Below are 18,626 nucleotides of genomic sequence, written 5' to 3' on the forward strand. Positions count from 1 at the left end.
CCCCACCAAACAACCTGGTCTCCTCCTCTCAATATCCCTGCCAAGTGACAGGCAAGCCTTTAAAAAAGTTCCTCTAGGATCAGAGAAGTCAATACCGTATGTGGATCCTGGGTTTTGTTAAGCAAGTCTAATGTACGAGAAAGAGAATCTTTTGTTATACCCAAGTCTGCCTCCCTAGAACTTTCTCACCAATACACACAAAAGCACGTGTAAACGCACACACACACCACCAGCAGCACCACCACCGCTAGTACCCAAGCCCTGGACCTGGGGCGAGGATTTCGTCACTTACCATACTTAGCTCTGTTCCCACCACCCTGGGGGTAGCCACCATCCGCGGCTGATGGAGATTCTGGAGACCATCCTTTGTGGCGTTTTTTGGGGGGCCCGGAGTTTGATAAGATACCTAGACCACATTCAGAGTATGAATTAGGCTGTCACCAGGGATGAGCTTCAATACAACGTTCCCCTGAACTGGAGCACACTTATTTGTAATTTTTTAAATCACAGTTTCACAGTGGGTTTTAGCATCTAGTGAAGAATCAAGGCTTAAGGAAACATCCCATCAACCTTCGTAAATGTTTTATTCCCAAAGCTGTGCAAGTGTCTAAGCTTTAGCTCTCCAAGCATTACCTCCTTCATCTTTACAGTGGGATAATAAAACCTACTCTGAAAGGTGGTTTGATCAGGACTAAAGAGAATATATGTAAAGCACAGAGTTTGGGTCCAATAAATGATAGCCACCAAGACCCACATCACCATCACCACATTCCAGTAAATACGAGTTTCTGTAGACAAGCTACAGCTGCATTCAACTTACCGCCACAGTTTCACCACTTGGGGGCAGTACCGATCCACCTGTGCACCTCTCCCCACCCCCGGCCTCGAAAGCTAATTTCAGACTAACAAAACGGTGGAGGACAGAAGCTGGTACCTGCTGCTGTTAACGAGTCATCACAGCCCACGGCAGGGAACCGCGTGAGCATGACTCATGCTCTGTTCTTGGATTATTCAAAATATCAAGAGTTGGTTACCATATTTTGGGGGACCCATCCAACACAAAATTTCCCCTCCATTTCGAGCTCCGCATTCAACCATGACACGTTAAAATTTAAATTTTGAAACCCTCTATTCCCAGATGCAACCGCATCCCAAGGAAACCAGAACCCCAGCATGTCCAGATGCCTTCTGATGACCCACGAACTCCTGGTGATTCTAAACCACACCGGGGTTGAGAACCACCAGTTTAGAGCCATGTTTCTCCAAGTCTGGCCTGAGACAAAGCTGGACAGAACCAGTGGGAGCTTGTTCAAAGTGTCTGCTCCTGGACACCCCTCAGCCTACAGAAGCGGACCTCTGGAAGTGAAAGAAAACACTTCATTCACAAGCACACTGGGTATGCTGAGGCGCACTGCCGTTTGAGAATCATTGCTTTAGAGTCTTTGAAAAGTAATCCAAAGTTATTTTCACCTCTTCTTTAGGCCGACTGAAAATGAATGAAATGAAGTGAATAAAATGTTAAGAACGTGAAGTTCTTTGTTTGCCAAGAGCTTTCCAGCAGGTGGTCTCCTCTGATCCCTGCAACCTCTGAGGCAGCTTCTGCTATGTTTGTTCCATTTAGAATCGTATGTTCGCCTCCCCGAACATCTGTCCTCAAGAGCCGGCAGAAGAGCTCCCACAAAGACTGAGACGCCAGGTCCTCTAAAAACCACGTTAGACTACCAAAGCAGGGAGGGCAACGGGGCTGGGCCTCGGTCCTAAGGATGGAAGATCTACAGGTATTTTCTCCCTTTGGGATGCTAACACCAACTGTCTCTACGTGGACTCTAAGCTCATGACCTCTGCCAAAATGATGTCACCAGGAGCTGCCCCTGGGGACCATCTATTTCTGGCCATGTGTCCCGGTAGCGGGGAGGGGGCCCTATTTGGCACTTAGCGGGAGACAAGTCTTTATCACATAGCCCACCTCCTGCAGGCACCGCACATCCGGACCCTGAGCTGGGACAACCAAAAAAAGGATCCTGCACATTTCCTAACTCCCTCCCCCACCCTAGCCCTGCCCCGTCCCACAGGGGCAGCACTTCCTCTGCGAACCACTGGGTGACAGCCCCCAAGCCCTGGTTAAACACTCCTTGTAGCTTCAGAAGCAGTTTCTTAAAACTGATTCCAGCTCTCCCCAGAGCAGGCGTGAGGCATAGGCCCTCCGATGCTCCGGCTGTGCCCTCGATGGTGCAACCACACTCCGCCGGCCGGCATCCGTCGCGCCCTCTGGGCCGGGCTCTGCGGAGGATCTGGGCTCCCGGGAAACGTGATGGCGGCCCCGCTCCCGGGTACTTCACGGGCCCAACAGACACAAATGGCCGCGGAACAGAGCCTGACACCTGAGTGTCACAAGGAGGGAGCCCTCCTGAGCTAAGCTCTGAAAGGCAGGCAGGTATAGAAGGTGGGTGGTGAGAGCCCTTGAAGGGCACGGAGGTGTGACCAGGGCATAGAGACAGGATGGGGAGGCCACTGAGCTGTACCCAATGCAGCCAGGGTACGAGTTCTTAAGTAGAAAGAGCGGGGAATGAGCGCGTTCAAAAGGTTGGTTGGGGCCAGATTCCGGAAGTTTCCAGCATCACGCTAGGGAACTGGGGCTCTATGTCTCACGCCCCTCCAAGGAAACACATTCGTTCACCACAGAAGGAGCCTCAGGTTGGGTCCCCAGAGCCAACCCCAGAGGGCCCAGGCCGAAGGATGTCCTCTGTCCCTGCTGCCCGGGGTGGAGGCACCCAGGCCTCAGTGCAGGGAGGGGAGGTGCCATCGGCACAGTCTCCCGTCACCATCCGCAGAGGCCCAGTCCTCAGCCACTGGCCGCCCTAAATTTAGCACCTAACCTAGAAGAAACAGTCTTGGGAGGAAAAGTGGGTGCCTGCCTGGGGTTCCTCACGCTGGGGAAGTTACAAGGATTTGACTCCAGAATGGACACTCTGGTCAGGACTGGGAAGGCTCAGATCCAAGTCAGAAAAGGTATCTTTCCTTCAGCTAAGAGGGAGACAATTCCCCCGCCAGCCGTGTCGCGGAAGCAGGGAAGCCTGGCTAGCAGGCTGGTGTCTCTCTGGGCCACACTTTCCTTCTCTGTAAGACAGGCTGGACTAGACGGTTTCTGGACCCTCTTCCAGTGATGCTCTCGGGTCCTAATATTCCATTTAGCTGTGTGCACACAGGAGGCAGGAGAGAGGTAAGACTGGCCTGTTAAATGGCTCCAGGTAAGCACGGACGGAGAGCACGAAACGTGGGGGCCCCGGACTGCTCGACTCTTCCTCAGCCCACAGCCTCGACTCCAGCAGAAGGCCTGCTTCACCCCTTCACTTGCTTTTCTCACTCGGACCCTCACCTCCTCATCCCTCTTCCTCACTTCCTCCCATACCATCTCTAATTAACGCTTCCCCGACTGTCAGGTGCAACTCAGCTGTCACCTCCGCCAGGAAGCCCTCCCTGAAAAGACCAGCTCAGCGATGGTGTTGATGCAGGTGGTGATAATGGCGCCCCTTCGTGAGCTGCCAGCTGAGCCCTGAGTTTCCATACAGCGCCTCAGCTAACCTCCTCAACTGCCCTCAGAGCAGAATTCTCATCTCCTGATGAGAGAATGTTTAGCCAGGAGACTTGATCCCCTGACAGAGATGCATTTTGATTTCTTGTTCATCTGATTCTGGAGCCCCTATCTTCCCATGACACCACGTGGCCCCATTTCTCCAGAACTCTCCAGCCCTCACGGTGGGCGGCCCACAATGCGACAGGTCACCTGCCCATACGGGGCTCCCACTGTGTCTTGGCAGACACACCCACCACCCAAGTCGGGGGGCCGAAGCCAGGGCCCCCCCCAGCGCCAGGGCCTGAGCACAGCCCCATGGACTCAGGAGGCACCTGCTGACCTAGCCTGACTCTCCTTCCAAGCCCCCCAGTTCCAGGAGGCTCGGGGCCCTCGGCACGGGGGCTCCCCCATCCTCCCACCCCGCCACCGTCTTGACCCAGAGCACAGTAAGGCCCCCGAACAGGACGGGCAAGGCTACCTAAGGCCGAGGGACGCGGCACGGCGGACAGGCTGTGCTTCACCAGCGGCTGGTGCTTCGGGGAATCTTTGCCGTTGAAAACAGCCGGACCCACGGCTGCGGTTAGTGAGGCGTGATCGGAGGCTGGTCCTGACAGCAGAGAGAAAGAGGGGAGAGAGCAGGGCACTCTGTGAGCCCAGCAAGCAGGAAATGACTCTTCCTCCATTTCACAAATTAGCCTTTCACTGATGCGGCCCATCGGGGGTCAGAACTCTTGCCAGAGTGATTCTGCCCCCACCCCCCGGAGGAAGCACAGGCACACACGGACAGGCACACACACATATGTGCACACACAGACACACACACTCCTGCGCGTGCTTTACTGAGCATACCTGGCGAGAGAAGGGCCAGAGGGGCCCCTGGATTCCGGGAGCACCCCCGAACCTGCTCCACCCTCCTTCCACCTTCTCGCTCACCCTCCGGGGTTCAGGGTCATGTCAGACATGCTCAGGAAAGCAGTCAGGTTTGCCATCGCCCAGATCCAGGCTGCCCACAGGGCCTGGGGCTCCCCGGGCCCGAGGAGAATTCCAGGGGCAACTGGGGGCTGTGGTCTTCTAAGTCACCCACATCAGCCAGAATGATCTGGAAGGTAGTCCAGACTCAGGAGTAGCACAAAACATCTCCTGTGTTGAGGCGGCATGGTGAGGGGGTTAAGGGTGGGCTCCGAAGCCAGACGACCTGTGTCTGAGCCCCAGCTCTGCTGCGTACTTGCTGTGCAACCTTCCTTAACTTACGTCACCTCCCATTGTTCTCAGCTAGACAGTGGAGGTAATCATAGAGCCACTGTGAGGACAGCGTGAGTTAACAGAAGGCCATAAGCACAAAGCATTTGCTATTACTGTCATCGTACTCAATTCTTACAATCACCCTGCAAATTAAAAAAGATCTTCTCCACCTGTACGGACAAGGAAACAGAGATTCAAAGAGTTAAAATGAGTGGCCCGAAATCACTCGGCTAGGAGGCAGCAGCGCTGGAACTCACACCAAGGTGTTCTGACGACAAAAACAGTGATCCCTCCAGCCGCCAAGGTGTGACAGGCCCCAGGTGGCCCGGGCACAGCAAGGACAACAGCAGACACCACGTGGAACGGGGGACACGGTGCCTCTGGAGGAGAGCGTGTTCCCAGCCCAGGTGCAGCCTCTTTGCTATGGATTATGAGTCATGTGGGGCGAGGGCCCGGGTCCCCCCGACAGAGCCCCTGGGCAAGAGGCGTAACAACCACCGACCCCCCAGAGGCCTTGGGAAGGCGCTGCTATCTCCTTGATAACAGCTGTCGCGCTTATCAGGTCTGCTCAGCACGGCAAATGCCAAGCTCAGGGACCAGAAATGCCTGTATCAAATCATACTGCCCGTGAGACCCTATGTGAACATCGTGCCTCAATTTCCAAGTCAGAACATTGGGGAAACTAAAGCCCCCCCCTGGCACCTCCGGCGCTGCCCCATCACCTCACCTGCCTGCGGTGTTCCCGGCAGGATGCTGGCGGTGGACCCAGGACCAGGCTCGCTGGGGAAGGGAGGTGGCAGCCCAGAGCTCTCCGGCGGTGGGAACAGAGAGCTGGAACACGCACTGGCGGATGCCTGCCGGCTTCTGAACTCTGCGGGGAAGAGGCACACGTGAAAACCAACGCACCGCCCCTCCCCAACGGTGTGAGATGACTTCCTAGACCAGAATCTGTCCTGGAGGAGAGCCGGCTACAGAGATGAGCACGATGGTGCCAAGGCCGTCCTAGTCTCTTCTTCGATGTAGCCGGGGAGGGAGGGGGTGTGACACGCCCCAGGCTCAGTGCCAAAGGCCGGGGGTCCATCTGAGGGACGGCTCTTCTGCCAGGAGCGGGGGCAATAGTGACCATTTGGGGAAAAGACAGAAACACGTGATACAAACAAGACCCTCCATCGCCGCCCTTCAAGTCCAAGGGAAGAGCAGAGCTTTACTCAAAGGGAAAGGAACGGCTAGTACCGTCCTCCAGCCCCTAACTCACTCTCTGTCCTGAACATTAACTCCCAGGAGTACTTGGTCACAGCCAGTGATCAAAGACTCTTAGCTGGTCCCACAAGGGGAAGAACCACTGCCTCCCCAGGACGTAGAAAATGACAGGCATGTATGCAGTAGGAGCTCAAGAAATATTTTCTGAGCCGTGCAAGAACAGGAGAGCGGCGGGGAGAGGAGTGATGGGAGGGGACGGGGGAAGAACGCCCAGAGCCAGCCCCTCCTGAAGCCCTCTTCTCTACTTGCAGCAGCTGGCTGGGAGACTGCGGGTGACCAGAATGAACCTACACAGACAAGTGAGGGACAACGGTCTGGCTCTCCCGGGCACCTCGTGGAGACCGCTCCTAGGACACGTCCCTCCCCAGCTGTTTGTGGGGGGAGCTCAGAGAGTACCTGGGCCTGGGAAATCCAGCCCCTCTGCCCCTATAGCTGACTGCAGCCATGAGAATACGGGGACAGAGAGAAGCACGGAGTGCGGCCCTTTCCTAAAGCGGGAGCCCACTCACTTCTGCAAGGACCGGCACCAGGAAGCTGGTCTTTTTCTCTTCACAGTTAACAGGCTGTGGGGCGGGAAGGGGGCCTATTCGAGCTGAGTTTTCTCTAAGTCAGGGTTTCTCAACTTTGGCGCCATTGACTCTGGTTTGCCCGTAGTGCAAAGTCGCGTTGTAATTTCCCAGGACTGTAGCATCTAGTTTATAGCATCAGCCTAGTTGTATGGGAGCTTTCAAAGCTGACACAGGGCCACACTGTGCTGTGCCTTCTTGTGGCAAGTATTTGGGGTAACGTTCTCAGCCGGGGGTGGTTTGGTCCCCCAGGGGATATTTGACAATGTCTGGAGACACTGTTGATCATCATGAGTGCAGAGAGCCACCGGCATCTTGTGGACGGGGGCCAGAGATGCTGGTAAACCGTGCAGTGCCCTGTGGAGAACAGTATGGAGGTTCCTGAAATAACTAAAAGTAGAATTACCATTTGACCCCGCAATCCCACTATTGGGCATATACCCAGAGAAAACAGTAATTCAAAAAGACACATGCACCCCAATGTTCACTGCAGCACTATTTACAATAGCCAGGTCATGGAAGCAACCCACATGCCCGTCGACAGACGAATGGATAAAGAAGACGTGGTACATATATACAATGGAGTATCACTCAGCCATAAAAAGGAACAAATTTGGGTCATTTGTAGAGACGTGGATGGACGCAGAAACCGTCATAAGGAGTGAAGTAAGTCAGAAAGAGAAAAACAAATACCGTATATTAACACACATATGTGGAATCTAGAAAAGTGGTACAGATGAACCAGTCTGCAAGGTAGAAACAGAGACACAGAGGTAGAGAACAAACGTATGGGCACCAAGGGGGGAAGCAGGTGGAGGGGGGAGGGGATGAATTGGGAGACTGGGATTGACATCTATACAACTAATATGTATAAAATAGAGAACTAATAAGAACGTGCTGTATAAAAAAATAAAATTCAAAACAAAACAAATTTCACAGGGCTGATGTGTTTCCCGAAACCGCGTCCACGGCAGAGCAGCCTCGGCCCAGAGCCGTGCCGACAGACCCCTGGCTCGCTTGGAGGCGCCCCCTTCTCACGCCCCACCCCCTCAGAGCTGCTCACCTGAGCCTTTCCAGCAAATGAGAGGCCCTTTGGTCAGAGCCCCTTGTGCGTTGCGGATCAGGTAATATTTCAAGTGTTTCTGCTTCTTGGGCTGGGTGGTCACCTTCAGGTTCATGTGACTGGAGAACTCTGTGAAGTAACAGAAGCCTTTCTTCCCACAGCCAACGCAATTCCCAGAGAAACCTGGGGAGGAAAAAACCATGAGCATCCCCGTCTTACACCAAAGTCCCTCCAAGTGATACATTGTCCACTAGGCGTTCACATCCTATACCACACCGGCAGGCAAGTCCATGGGGCAAAGGTCCCTGTCAGCTCCTGCTGGCCCAGGGGTCAAGATGACCTTGATGCAAACAGGAGGACCAAGTGGACTCATCGTAGAGCTGAGCCCAGGCAAGCTTGGAAGACTGAACTCGCTTAGGGGTCTATTTGAAGCCTCTGCGTCCCATGGCACAGGACAAGAACTGTCCCGTTCAACTGTCTACACTGACCAAGCACCTGCAATGATCTGCTGTGTCCGCATCTCCTTCAGGGCTGGCCAGTCAGAGAATCTCAAAGCATCAGGACCCCTGAGACTCGATGCATCGGGAGTCCTCTTCAGAGTCCAAAGTTCCCTCCCGGAATCAAGTAAGTTGATCCCACGAGTTGCGGAGAAGAAATCAAGAGCTCCACCATGCGAGGCCAGGGCGGTGGTGAGTGAAATCTTTGGCCCCGGCAGCCGCAGGGTGGAGACACTCGGCTAAAACGTGGTAGTCTATGTCAGCGGCCTGCTGCCTGAGGCCAGAGGGGGCCTTTCTGGGAGATGACAGAGTTCAGCTCTGAGGCTCCGGGAAGGCTGGCTTTATAGGGGCAATGACCAAAGCACCTCCCGTGAACTATTAAAATCCAGAGAACGTGCCTGAAAGACCTTCACATACTGTAAAGTCTATTCAAACTGGACTCAACAGAACTGTTGGTTAATAGCAACAGAGAAATGTGATGATTTAGGTTTTCTATCTGGTGACCCTTCTGGTTTAACTTCAGTGTCTCACAGAGCCCTTCCCTATGTATGACCTTGCCTCGCCCACTGGTACGTCTGGTTTCTAAGGAGCAAGGTCCTTCGGCGGGAGAGACCCTGAAGCTGAGACTAACTTATTTTATCGTATGCTCTGGCTGACACGTTTACAAAGGCGTTTCAGCTTCGGCCAGGAGGGCCTTGGGGTTCCCTGCATAAGCTCTGCTCTTACAGGGGGTAATTCTGAGGTCTCTGGCTACTGTCCAAAATAACATCAGTTTGTGAAGGTTCAAAACATCTCTCCACAGAGAAAGAAGACATCTATATTACAGAAACCTTCTGGATTCTCTGACTGACTTTAAGCAATTTAATATTCCTTAAAAGCATTAGAAATAAAGACAAATCTCTTGGTCTAAAAGGCAGGCACAGGTTAGTTTATCCGTCCAAGCTCCTACCCGCTCTGTACCAGAGAAACAGATAAGGTACCGAAGAAATGCCAGCACCATGCTCTGTTTACTTGTTGTTAAAGGGACAGGGAGGAAACTGCCACGCAGAGAGAACCAACGGCCTTCCTGCCATTTCCTGTGACCCAAACGGGGCGCTCAGCTTAACTGACATAACCACCAGTCAGTCAGGACAGCAAAACCTTCTTCTGGGAAATGAGAACCAGAGAGGCTAAGAGGCTGTCCAGTGTAGATCCAGACAGTGATGCACGGATTCTAGCATGAGAATGGGGTGTAGACCCCACGGCCTTCAAGGCTGCCCCCAATGCACCCCATCCTCGTCTCCTGCTTGATCTCGCGTTCCTCCTACTACTATGCCGAACTCCCAACTGGACTTTACATCGCTGACAGGTCTTATAACTTCTTCCTGAGTGCTAGAGTTACTGAAATTTGTGTATTTCCTCCCGTAAATATCCCCATGCTTCCAAAGGACCGGAAGCACGGTACGTCTGTGGGGAGGCGCGGGTCATGTCTGTGTGTGTAGCTGTGTGTATACAAACTAGTGCCTGACACAGGAGAGGCAGCAAACAACGGGAGGGAAGGAGGAGAGAGGAGACAAGGTAACTATCAAAGTGAACACTTAGCATCTCTGCATACGTTTTGATAGGCTTTTGTTTTCTACTGTTTTAATGTTTCTAATGTTTTCTAGCTTTATAATCGAATGTTTTTATTTATTCTTTGGTCTCCAACCTGGGTACCTTGAGATAAACAGCTCAACTGCCATCTAAGAATGAGGCCCTGAGAAAACTTCCACGCTCCCTGGAAGGGATTCTGACCCTGAGGGTTGAACAGATGATGAACAAGAAACAGAACTGCAAAGCCAAGTTTGCTCAGAGCGCCTCACCAAGGCCAGCACTGCCATCCCTTTCCAGAAATAGCTAAATAGCTTACAGGCCTTTTGTCCTATGAGAGCTGTGGGCGGTGGGACCATGGCTCCATTCCAGAAGCAGGGAGGGGGGCCACAGACGAGAAAGGGCTCCTCCTTGTGGTGCAGAAATAAAAGTGGAAAGCCTGGCCCTTCCAGGGCAGTAAGGACAGGCATATCTCGTTCTGCTGCCCGTGCCCCTGTTTCTTCATATCTAAACGCTAGGTAGTAACACCTCACTCACCTACCTCCTTTTAACTAGAACAGTTTCTCGCACATGAGAAGTGCTCAGTAGCCGCTGTCAGGTTCATTTGTTGCTGCTGCTGCTGTCTTTCTCCACCTGGCAATCCACCCATTTTTCATGACCCAACTCCATCACCACATACTCTGAGATACTCTCCCATCCCTGGGGGCCGGCACGTCCTTCCGGATCCTCTAGCGCCTTAAGCCCTAGGCTGGGAACTGCGCACAGAGATTTCTGTGGCCCTGGGTGCCATCTCCGAGCTGAGTCCTGGCTGGCCTGTGTCCTCCCACAGGCCCTGAGCTCCCAGGAAGGACCAGGTCCCACTTGGCTTTGGGGCCCTGGGCTGAATTTAAAGTCCACCTTCAGTTTGGGGTTATACATTCCATAAATGCTTAATTATTTGCGTTCTGGATGCACCAAGAGCTTGTTTACTCCCATCTCAGAAATGAACAATCTAGCTAGATGTTTTCTCCTCCTGTGTCTTAGCTATCAGCCAATTTCGATGAATTACTATCCAAAAACTGAAACACCCATCTAGGTTTTCATTTTTTCACTTTCTCAGACCAAATCCCTCAGTTGATTCAAACTCACTACGACAAGGCTCCCTTCGTTATAAATTCCCGGGGGGGGGGGGGGGGGGCGGGGGCGGGCACCTAAAGCTGTTGCTTCCCCCAAGATATTCCACAGCCTTCACTTTATAGGTCACTAAAAAGTGCTGAGCCCTGGCCCCCAGAAGGCTGCAGGGCCACCTTGTCCTGTGCAGCCGCAGCCTTCAGGGTTAATTGCAGGAAACCCAAACAGCACTAAGTGTGCAAGCTGAGAGCATAAAGTTGTTTTAAAAGAAGAAAGCACCGGTTATTACAGGCCCTCCCTTGTTACCCACCTCCGATGGCTTTTTGGCGAGCAATTAACAAAGACCCCACTTCCTCTAAGCTCCCCGCCTGAGGGGCTGAAGCTGTTCCTGGGCTGGTGGTGAACGGAAAGATTCTTGTCTTCGCATTTGCAGACCCAGAGCCTCCTTGATTTACTACCCTCGCAATTCCTTTACAGTCACAAAGGGGAGGAATTCAGGCAAACCCCCAGCCACCCACGGCCAGATCAAACATGAACCAAGTCACCAGGCCATCTTCCCCACTCATTTTGTCCTAAGCGGCCTTGATAAGCAAATTAAATCTGAGACGCAGTGACTCTGTGAGCTTCCTTGGTAGAGTGAATTTTCTGGATTATCCTTGCTTTCAAAAACTAGTTACCATACCTATTTTACACGTGGTACGGTATATAGCTAGTGGGACCCCGCTGTACAGCACAGGGAGCTCAGCTCGGTGCTCTGTGGTGACCTAGATGGGGGGGTGGGCGGGGGAGGTCCAGGAGGGAGGGGATATATGTATACATAGGGCTGATTCACGTCATTGTACAGCAGGAACTAACACAACGCTGTAAAGCAATTCTACTCCAATTTAAAAAAAAACAAACCAGTTACGATACAGGCCATTACAGAGTACTGGCTAGAGTTCCCTGTGCTAGACAGCGGGTCCTTATCAATTACCGATTTTGTATATGGTAGTGTGTACATGTCAGTCCCAATCTCCCAATTTATCCCTCCCCTACCTTAAGAATCTAAAACACACACAAAAAGAGCGGCCCCGTGTACGCGTATATAACTGATTCATTCTGCTGTACACCTGAAACTGACACAACACTGTAAATCACCTCTACGCCAATGAAAATTTTAAAAAAACAAAAAGCAGTTACGAGCAGCCCATGGACCTGCCTTAAGGGAGCACCGGCCACAACTTTTTCTCCCCAGAAGAAGTTGCCCCAGAGCCATGTCCGTCCCTCCAGTGAGCGTCTGTCTGCCGTGTTTCGGAGTTTACACACCACTGTGTCCCCGTGGCCCTCGTGGCAGGAACCACTTCTGTCTCTTCTCCGGGTCAATCTTCACTCTCCCCTCCCCACCTCCACCCTTCGGTCCTTCGCACAGAGCTTCAGACATAATACCTCCTCAATAAATATCCACTGCGGTACGTCTGCCTACCCAGCTTCGGGGGGCCGTGTCAAGCACAAAAGTGAGGTTTAAATGTTTGTACGCGTGGCAAGCGCAGGAGGAACTGGGGAGCAGGGGGAGGCAGCCTGCTGGGCTCTCGGTCCCGACCTCACGTCTCCCCTGATTTTGCTCCACTAATGGGGGAGTGAGCTGAGTGCAGGGCCAGGCACACAGAAAGAGCTCAATAAAAGTCTGAGCAGGGCTTCCCTGGGGGCGCAGTGGTCGAGAGTCCGCCTGCCGATGCGGGGGACGCGGGTTCGTGCCCCGGTCTGGGAGGATCCCACGTGCCGCGGAGCAGCTGGGCCCGTGAGCCGTGGCCACTGAGCCTGTGTGTCCGGAGCCTGTGCTCCGCAACGGGAGAGGCCACAACAGTGAGAGGTCCGTGTACCGCAAAAAAAAAAAAAAAAGTCTGAGCAAAGGGGAGCCGGGCTTCATAAGGCTTGGTCTCAACTCTGCACTGCAGCTGGGACCCCCTGGGCTGGCGGTGGTTCCAAAGATCAGAGCCACAGCTCCCCTAGGCTGACCTAAACCAGGTACGGGACTGTGAGGTGTGGTAGTCAGAGGGTACAATCTGGAACCAGGAAGACCTGAGTTTGAAGCCTGACGCTGTTCCCTTACTTGTGCGCCCTTGGGCAAGTGCATTAACAGGTCCAAGCACACCTATTAAGCCAGGATAAGAATGACGGGCTGGTGAAGGGTAAGGAGAGAACGGTAGAGGGTGCCCGGCCGTCCCTCAGGACATCCAGGAGGCAGGGCCACGCGCTCGGCCTTCTTCTCCTCCTGCCTCGTGTCTGCTGGCTTCCGAGAGCATCTAGGACGGGGTTTGGATCGCATTCCTGACCCAGCAGGCCCTTAGGAAAGGTCTGAGGAATACGTGTACAAGAAGAATTAGTACTGATGGGCTTTCTGTAGGAAGGTAGTCAGGTTTTAAAAATAACTCTCATTTGCATTCCATTCCACAAAGAAACAGCCCACCGAGTGATGAAGAAACAGGGCTGTGTGACATGCTGATGGAGAGGCTCAAAGGTGGCCTGTCCCCCGAGGGGACCAACGGCTCTCCTTGTACCCACCCGCCACGCGGCCGGAGCCGCAGAGGGGGAACTTACCGAGAAGGGCGTTGTGTCCGTCGTCGTCCGGCAGGAACCGCTTGTCAACGGCGCACACCAGGAGATGGTCCGGCAGGCTGGGAGACTTCGCGCCCACCAGGAGGAAGCCCGCGGGGACGTCGATGGGCTCGCTGGAGATGGAGACGAGACGCAGGTCCTTCCCTGCCTGGCAGAACCCTAGCAGAGACGGACAGGCTCACGCGCTGCCCAGCCAGTGGCTCCCACAGACCCAGGATCCACGCGGGCAAAGGGGTGAGCGTGGTCTGGCCTCGTCAGCAACCGCCGTGCCGCTGGACCCGGCGGACTTTCTCATTAATTCTGAGCACGCTCTTCAGCACGTTACCTTACGTGCTCTGCGCTTTCGCCAGTTACAACCATCCACAACAATCAAGGGGTCAGGAAGAATAAGATATTTTAGAAATTCAATTAATTCATTACTCATGACACTTAACCACATGCTGTTTTCATGACTATCGGTGTCACCGTATAATACACATTAATGCAAAACGAAGCTCAGCAGGAAAGACGGGTAGGGTAGACCAGTGACGGTAAATTAAAATGTGTAGGTAGACAAGACAAACCCATCAGGGACTGTAAGTTGATGTCTTCTCCACCCTATATTTCATGTGTATGAGGCAGGGGCGCGTGGCAGGAATACGGGCTGAGGACCGGGTGATGCTGGTGGCCGCAGAGGGGCCTCTGCAGAGGGAGACCCTCACTCTGTACACGTGAACTTTTTGTATTTCAGAGCTTTTCAATACCTTTCCTATTTAAAAATTCCGTGTCCAGAACTATTTAGGAAAAAAATGAAGAAGAGGGAAACAGCTGAGCTTTATTTGGATGGGCCCTTTCTGGGAATCTCTCTCCCTGAAGGCACACTGAGCCCGATACCCTGTGGCTTTCCATCTTTAGTTATCGACGGGGACGATGAGAGTTAACGTGAATCTGATGATCCCAAGGCCTTCCCTGCAAAACTCTATGGTACTTTAAGAAGACTCTCAGAAAAAAAAAAATGTAACCTAGAAACCTTTGGGCTTCCCTGGTGGCGCAGCGGTTGAGAGTCTGCCTGCCGACGCGGGGGACGCGGGTTCGTGCCCCGGTCCGGGAGGATCCCACGTGCCGCGGAGCGGCTGGGCCCGTGAGCCGTGGCCGCTGAGCCTGCGCGTCCGGAGCCTGTGCTCCGCGACGGGAGGGGCCACAGCAGTGAGAGGCCTGCGTACCACAAAAAATAAAAAATGAAACAAAGAAGACTGTCCTCGGGTGTACCTGCTTTACCATTTACAAGGCGCTAGCTCCGAGTTCTCGCATCTGCCCCTGGGCGAAGCAGGAAGAGGCACCCACTGTGCACAGCACCAGGTGGGAGAAGCCCTGGGAAGTCCTCAGTTGAGAGGTCAGGTCATTTGCTCAAAGCTGCTGGGAGGGGGCTCAGGATGGAGCGTGGGGTGGCCCCCCGCGTCATCTTGGGGATGTTAAACCAGTTCCCACAGGTGAGGTCAAGGGCCCAGCGGGTCTTTACCTCCATGACCCAGGCCCCTCCCAGTCTGCAGAGCAGCCGCTTCCTTCCGAAGAGCTGGAGGAAAAAAGGCCGTGGGCAGAGTCCATGTTCCCTGTGTTCACCTGGAAATTCTTTGACAATCATGGTGGTGACCACCGGAGAGTTTGCCATTCTCTTATTTAATTAGGCGGCCTTTTAGCTCTTGGACACCGGAAGTCCTACATCACGAAGAGCTACTGTATCTGTTGCCCTTTTCCTGGAAGAGCAGCCCCAGGGAGGGCTGACTCCCTCCCCTGATGGCCCTTGTGCACAAGGTCAAGTCCAGGCCCCCAGGCAGGGTGCATGGGGCCTCCGTGGGCCTCTCATCACTTATCCAAGCTCTGCCTGGCCACCCCTCAGGCCCCTACCTACATAAACTAGGAGCAGTTCCCCAGATGGGCCGTGTCCCCACCCCTCTAAGCCGTGGCGCCTGCTGTCCTTCTGTCGGGAATATCCCACTCCCCCAGCCCTCTCGGCCTCCTGGCTGACTCCTGCTGACCTTCCAAAACCCACAGAAAGGGCCAGCTCCTCCAGGAGGCCTTTCCCCAAACTCCCCACCAGCATTAGGAGCACCTCCCGTGCTCCCACGGACCCCTGCTGGCGCAGGCCACCCCAACCTCCCAGCACTTTCTACACTGTGTGCAGAGGGTCTGCTCACACAGCTTTGCTACACTGGGAGCTCCTGGACCTTTTATCTCCATACTTTCAGAGCAGGGGCTCCATAATTATTTTACTCAATGAACTGACCAACTAAGTAGTGACACCTCTTGACTGGTATGGTGACAGGTCAGGTGAACGTCCCACCACTCAGTGAGTTTGCCAGGCGGGGAAGCAGCAGACCGGAAGTGCACCCCCAGGCCCTCGAGCGCAGAGCAAGGCTCCCATCACTGAACAGAGGGGCCACCGCGCCCGGCATCTCCAAGCCTCGCTCCTCAACAGCAAACTGAGGCTTACCCTGCCGAGTGTACAGAGTTCCTGAGATAACGTATCGCTATATCTGCTTTCTCAACGGTAAAGTAGCCACAGGTCTGAGAGATTTTACTCCCACTCATCAGTGCTGATGTAAACACACGGTGGCAGCCGACCTCAGCCGGGAGGTTCTGCTTTGTAAACGGCCGATGGAGAAAAATCAACTTTGGATCTGAATGCATTTGTAGCGCTGAGGCTGTCCAAAGAGTGACTGAGGGCTGTGAGCCTGACAGGGCCCCGCGTGGTGTGGCAAGTGCCGCCAGGCCGCGAGGGCCCGCCGGGCCGCGACCTGCTGGCCACGCGGGCACGGCTCACAGCTCGGGGCCCCTCGGCACGCAGCCCCGCGGGCATCTCACCGTCTGTGGTGCAGCATCCTTCGGGCGGGGGGTGCATCCGGTAGGGGTTTGGGGGACAGTTCTGTTCCAGCCCCCCTTCCCCCTCCTCCTCCTCTTCCTCATTGTCCGCTCGGCTTCCACCTAGACGTGGGAAAGGAGAGCAATGATGGAGGCGGAAGTAAGTACACAGCGAGTCTCGGCCAGCTAGGAATTAACCAGTCCTCCCAGACGCACTATTTAAGGAGGCCGTTATCACCCTTCTTTACTCGCCCGTGAAGGCCAAGGCTCCCTCAGGCTGGAAGTCCTTCCCAAGGTCACGGGCTCTGGCTCCAAGCCTGGCCTTGCGACTTCAAATGCAGGTCCACAGCACCTCCCAGCCCCCAGAGCCACACGCGTCTGCACAAGCAGCAGGGCTCAGTACGGACATAGCTGTCGACAAGGACTGAGCGTGAAGCCCGCACACAGTAGGCCCTCCAAAGACATCTGTGTGGGAGGAGCCACGGTGTAACATAAGGACCATTTTACAGCTAAGGAAACTGAGGTTCAGAGGGACCCAGTGATTCAACAAACCAAGCAGCACAGCCGGTATGTTCCCAGGTATACCCAATGCTCAACCTGCTGTTCTTGCCACTAACTGCATGGCTTGGTTTAGAACGCAGAGTCCAGTGTGAACAACCTTTACATTGAACAAGAGAGGAGTGAAACTCTATGCTGTTATTTATCCCCGAGGGAAAACTGGATGTATACAAACCAGAAATGCGAACACCCGAATTTACCACACTCACCAAAAGAAGCCATCCCAGAACAGGCCAAGTGGCTTTAAGACTTTAGGAATGGGCTTCCCTGGTGGCGCAGTGGTTGCGAGTCCGCCTGCCAATGCAGGGGACGCGGGTTCGTGCCCCGGTCCGGGAGGATCCCACATGCCGCGGAGCAACTAAGCCCGTGAGCCATGGCCGCTAGGCCTGCGCTCCGCAACGGGAGAGGCCACAACAGTGAGAGGCCCGCATACCGCAAAAAAAAAAAAAAAAAAAAAAAAAGACTTTAGGAAACCTTTTTTAAGTGAAATAGTATTTTAGGAGTAATGGCACATGTGGAAGCGGCCAGGAGAGCCAGGAAGTGGCCAGGAAAATCCCACTCTCCCCGGGTGTGAGCTTTATCACAGCAATAAAAGAGCTGGTCTTCCCCACAGGCTCTCAGCTCCTGGAGAGTGTGGGCCCTGCCCGTATTCTGGAACCCAGGCACCTAGCAGAATGCCTCGCACAGGAAACTACTTCCCAACGGGTCTGAGCACACACAGTTATACCTTATTTACCCAGCCTGCTAGAGAAAGAGGGTTTCACATCAATGAATTGACAAACTCCTTCTAACTTCTTTTAACTTCTTTGGGTAAAAAAAAATCCTTCTCTCTTTAAATGTCATGTAACAAATAGAATCCAGATTTCCTCATGGAATAGGGTCGTTGCAAGCATCCTTAGATACACTAGGCCAGGAGACAGTTGCTTCTTCCTTTTTTGTTTCTCTGTATCCTCCTCTAGTGCTGACCCCTTTGCTGCCAACCTCTTCTACTCTCATCTTAGTTGGCTCTCACACTCTCCATCCATCCAGTGGGTTACGTGGCTTTAGGTTAATGATGAAATTGTGGGCAGCAGAAAAAGATCGACTAGGAATCTGGGAACTCGAGTTTTAGTCCTTGGGTCTGCCACTGTCTGTGTGGCCACGGAAGAGTTACTTAACCTCTCTGTGCGTCAGATCCTGCATCTTTAAAATGAGGTGGTCATAGAAGGTCACTCTGAGCTGTGACCGTCTATGTGGGGATATGTGGCTCTCAGAGTTGCACAGAACATTCCAGGTGTGATTTAATCAGTACAGGGTGCTGGGAGCATAACCTCAGGGTGGTCACCATTTTAAAGGTGCCAGAAGAACAAGAGGCAGAAGAAACTAACATCTTAGGCGGGCCCAGGCCCATGACCTTGGGAAGGTCACAGCAGGAAGTGAGCAAGAATTCCTAGTGTCTCCATCCCTCCAGGACTAGAGGACACAGAGGTGGCGGGGAGACTGTAAAAAGATTACCCAGGAAAAACACAAAGGGCGCTGGAGGGGTAAACTCCAGAGCCTCCTTCAGACGCTTCCTTCCTGCCATTAAATGCAGGCGGGGATGGTTTTAGCAGAAGGTAGAGTCACGCCCAGACCCCAGGTGCCAGCCATGCAGCTCGGGTCCCCACAGGGGCCCACACCATCCTGTGGCCATCTATGGAGTAGGTGGTTTAGAAGGCTATCTGCAAAATCAAGACTAGTCTGTAAACCAGAGACTCAGCTCCAGGGGCTCAGGG

The 18,626-nt window shown here is 53.6% G+C and overlaps 1 protein-coding gene across 14 annotated transcripts in view; it reads right to left on the bottom strand.

Annotated features, from left to right (window-relative positions):
- Nucleotides 1-18,626, bottom strand: part of GREB1 (growth regulating estrogen receptor binding 1) — a 150,797-nt gene that overhangs the window by 48,954 nt on the left and 83,217 nt on the right. For all 14 annotated transcript variants that reach the window (XR_010835639.1, XR_010835640.1, XR_010835641.1 and 11 more), the window contains 6 exons: nucleotides 16,318-16,437; nucleotides 13,459-13,635; nucleotides 7,706-7,888; nucleotides 5,544-5,687; nucleotides 4,053-4,181; nucleotides 293-406 (listed from right to left, as the gene is read on the bottom strand). Coding sequence is in view for 10 of the 14 variants with exons in the window: in XM_067008097.1 (XP_066864198.1) it covers nucleotides 293-406; nucleotides 4,053-4,181; nucleotides 5,544-5,687; nucleotides 7,706-7,888; nucleotides 13,459-13,635; nucleotides 16,318-16,437 (867 nt within the window). In the remaining 4 variants the exon portion in view is untranslated. The remainder of the gene's footprint in view (nucleotides 1-292; nucleotides 407-4,052; nucleotides 4,182-5,543; nucleotides 5,688-7,705; nucleotides 7,889-13,458; nucleotides 13,636-16,317; nucleotides 16,438-18,626) is intronic.

This window comes from Kogia breviceps, chromosome 11 (assembly GCF_026419965.1).
Source record: "Kogia breviceps isolate mKogBre1 chromosome 11, mKogBre1 haplotype 1, whole genome shotgun sequence".
Taxonomy (NCBI): Eukaryota; Metazoa; Chordata; class Mammalia; order Artiodactyla; family Physeteridae; genus Kogia; species Kogia breviceps.